The 3,965-nt window shown below is 54.2% G+C and overlaps 1 protein-coding gene across 1 annotated transcript in view; it reads left to right on the forward strand.

Moving 5' to 3' along the window:
* Positions 1-2,890, forward strand: part of PLCXD1 (phosphatidylinositol specific phospholipase C X domain containing 1) — a 27,392-nt gene extending 24,502 nt beyond the window's left edge. The window contains exon 7 of the mRNA XM_021690253.1: positions 243-2,890. Within this exon, the coding sequence (XP_021545928.1) occupies positions 243-556 (314 nt within the window). The 3' untranslated portion in view covers positions 557-2,890. The remainder of the gene's footprint in view (positions 1-242) is intronic.
* The last annotated feature ends 1,075 nt before the right edge of the window (positions 2,891-3,965 follow it).

The raw sequence follows: 3,965 nt of genomic DNA on the forward strand, positions 1-3,965 counted from the left end.
ATTCCATCCACCACGTGGGGGTCGGGACGTGGACGTCTCTGGGGACGTGATTCCGCCCACTCTTGGGTGACAGGAGCACGGCACTGACATTGACACGTATGTTCCCTCTGCCGTTGGAACTGTCATCTGCATGGAGACCTGAAACTCTGGGAATGAGAAGTGGGAGGAGAAGGGGGTGGGCTGGCGGAGCGTGAGGCGGGTTGTCCGCAGCACCGTGTACCTCTCTCTCCTTCCTGTTTCAGGCGGGCTGTTTGTGGCGGGTATCAACCTGACGGAGAACCTGGCGTATGTCCTCGGGCACCCGTCCCAGTCCCTCAGGAAGATGACCCTCCCGAACCTGCCATGCCTGAGCACGTGGGTCCGGGAGCAGTGCCCTGGGCCAGGCGCACAGTGCACCAACATTATCGCGGGCGACTTCATCGGTGCAGACACGTTTGTGGGTGATGTCATAAGACTCAACGAGAAGCTGCTGAGATGCTCACGTGTCCCTTTTGCAGCTCACGTGGAGTGCGGGCGGGAAGAGTGGGTCTGGGGCGGGGTCCCTGCCTCCCCCTGACACCAGGGCAGCCCCGTTGGTGGCACCCGGCCTCACAGTTCTTCCGTGTTGCTGGGGTGGATCACAGAACACGCTGATGATCAACGGTGGTATGTGCTTGCATCCTGAGAGGAAGAACGCCCCGGAACCTGGGGTCTGCTCCTGTAGGTTCAGCCCCAGCTGTGCCGTGGTTGCCATGGGTCGTCCCTTCCCCTGGGGCCTTGAGGGCAGCAGGATGACATCCTGATGGCTTCCTGGAGCCATGTGAAGCCCATCATATCGTGTCTGTTGGGTAGGAGTGGGTGCACCACACTGAGAAAACCACGAAAATGGGGAAAACCTTCTAATTCTGACGGCATCACGGCCCGTGTGTTTTCCCCGAGCACCGTGGGCCCTGTGGGGCTGGTTTCACTTTGGCTTCTCTGATGGTAACATAAGGACCCTTAGTGGCTGTTTGATGGCGAATGGTGTTGTACACATGCTCCCTTCCACCTCCAGAGGCCTCGTGTAGCGCTCTCTTCAAGGAAGTGTGAGGACACAGGTGTGACGGGCAGCTCCACGCCCACGCCGGGGGCTGCCGTGGCATCCTCGTCCTCACACCCATCTCCTGGAGTGGCAAGTCTGTGCTCCTCCCATCCCCTTCCTCTGCTCGGCACGTCAGCCCCGCTGGGAGGCTGCCTTCAAGCATCTCCAAAATGAAGCCGATGGTCTGTGGTTTTGGCCGCCTGTCACTGGTCCCTTCTCCCAAGGCCACTCTGGGCATTTCTCACTTTTCCCATATCGCCATTCCACGGTTTCTTAGGGTCTGTCCGTCTGTATCTATTTGCCACCTATTTCTCACAGCACCAAAGACGTTAACTGTATTTTCTTCTTTTCTGTGTCCTCATGCTCTGGCGTCTGGGGACCAGAACGGTGAGACCGCCCCTCTCAGGGCTCGCTGATTCCCACAGACAGAAACAACGTACTTGGGAGCACGCGTCTTCTGTGGAAATGCAGCGCCCCGTCCTCCAACGCTCACACGCCACACTGACGTGGGTGCGCTCCGGAGCTCACGGGCTGAACCGATTCTCGCGCTCCTCGGACACAGGGCGCGTTTGGTTCCAGCAAGATCGCAGTAAAGCGAGTCAAATGAGTTTTTTGGTTTCCCGTGCACATGAACGTTATGTTTACACTACCGTCTATTAAGCGTGCAATTGTATGACACCTAAAGTGTGTACGTGCCTTAATTAAAACATACGTTATTGCTTAAAAATGCTAACCATCTGAGTTGTCGGAGTCATAACGACTGGCCACAGATAACCACAACAAATGGACTCATAAGGAAAAGCTGGAACCGCAATTACCAGAATGGGATGCAGAGATTGGAAGTGAGCAGATACTGTGGGAAGAATGGCGCCCGCAGCCTTGGCCAACCTTCCATTTGTAAGACACATGGTGTCTGGGAAGCGCCGAGAGGCGAGCTGCACCTGATTTCCCGCTACCCCAGTCTCCCGGGGCGGGGGCCTGTCACCCAGAGCCCGCCACCACTACTCACGCTGGACAACTGCCCCGAGTGCTCTCTCCTGCCTTGCCTTTCCCGTGGAAACCCTCACGCCCCAAAAGGGGTTTTCCCCGTGGCCTCAGGGGGCACCCGCCCCTGTCTGGGGAGACGGGAATCATTAAATTCTTCTTTCGGTGGTTGGCCTCAGCCACCTCCATGAGTTAAAACCCCGGGGGTCCGGACGAGATGCCCCCCCATGGGCGGCCGGGCATCGTGTTAGAGGCCTTAGCTCTGCTTCCCGGTACTCAGGGTTCCAACTTCATGACCCCAAAGGTCAGAAGTCCCTCCTTTTGCACATGAGGGTTATGGAGCTGGTGGTTTCCAATTCTTGGCCAAAAGGTGAATCCCAATTACACTGTCTTATTTTTCTTCCCACCTTAACAGGGGATCCAGGAGTTTCTGTGTATCTCGTGTTCTGGAATATTCCTCCTACAATGGAACAGTCCTTAGATATTAGGTCTTCTTAGGATATAGTCTTGAAAATGATGCTATAACACAAGGACCACTGTGTCTGTGTCTGTTCCACGAGTACCTTGTCTTTGTGTCAGGAACGGTCCACGTGATCGTTTAATCCCAGAGGACGATCGACAAAGTCGGACGTGTTTGTGCATTTTTGTTTCTGTCATTCAAGCGACCAAACCATCTGGGCAACGCATGGGAGGGTCTGTACAAGCGTGATGTTCACCGAGCACGTTCTGCAGGTCACGGAGAGCTTTGTTCAGAAATAGTGCTGGGCCACAGTTTATTGTTGCTTTGGAAATTAAAACAGTGGATGAGGGCGCCTGGGTGGCTCAGTCGTTAAGCGTCTGCCTTCGGCTCAGGTCATGATCCCAGGGTGCTGGGGTCGAGCCCCACATCAGACTCCCTGCTCGGCGGGAAGCCTGCTTCTCCCTCTCCCACTCCCCCTGCTCTTGTTCCCTCTCTCACTGTGTCTCTCTGTGTCAAATAAAAAAAATCTTAAAAAACAAACAAACAAAAAAACTGGATGAAAAAAATTTTTTAACATTTTATTTATTTGGGAGAAAGAGAGAGTGTGAGCACGAATGGGGGGCAGAGGCAGAGGGAGAAGCAGACTCCCCGCTAAGCGGGGAAACTGACGCAGGGCTCGATCCCAGGACCCCGAGATCACGACCTGAACTGAAGGCAGATGCTTCACCGATTGAGCCACCCAGGTGCCCCTGGATGCAACTTTTGCGTTCTGTGGTATTTTAAGTTCCTCAGTGCAGACATGAAGGAAAGATTACACACTTCATTTCATTTTTTTGAAGATTTTACCTTTTTTTTTTTTTTTTAAAGATTTTATTTATTTATTTGACAGAGAGAGACAGCGAGAGAGGGAACACAAGCAGGGGGAGTGGGAGAGGGAGAAGCAGGCTTCCTGCCGAGCAGGGAGCCCGATGTGGGGCTCGATCCCAGGACTCTGGGATCATGACCCGAGCCGAAGGCAGACACTTAACGACTGAGCCACCCAGGCGCCCCTTTACCTTTTTTTTTTAATTAAAAAAAATTTTTTTAAAGATTTTATTTTTGACAGAGAGAGAGAGTGAGCACAAGCAGGGGGAAGTGGGAGAGGGAGAAGCAGGCTTCCCGTGGAGCAGGGAGCCCGATGCGGGGCTCGATCCCAGGACCCTGGGACCATGACCTGACCCGAAGGCAGACGGTTAACCGACTGAGCCAGCCAGGCGCCCTGAAGATTTTACTTTCAAGTAAACTCTACACCCAAGGTGAGGCTCAAACCTACAACTCCGAGGTCCACCGATTAGACCAGCCAGGTGTCCCCCTGGCCCCGTGTAGTTAATTTTAAAGATGAGACTTGTATCCGAGGGGTGAGCTCTCTGAGGGATCTGCCTGGCAGACGACAACGCCGTGGCTGAAGGTGTGGACGGTCAG

This window comes from Neomonachus schauinslandi, chromosome X (assembly GCF_002201575.2).
Source record: "Neomonachus schauinslandi chromosome X, ASM220157v2, whole genome shotgun sequence".
Classification (NCBI taxonomy): Eukaryota; Metazoa; Chordata; class Mammalia; order Carnivora; family Phocidae; genus Neomonachus; species Neomonachus schauinslandi.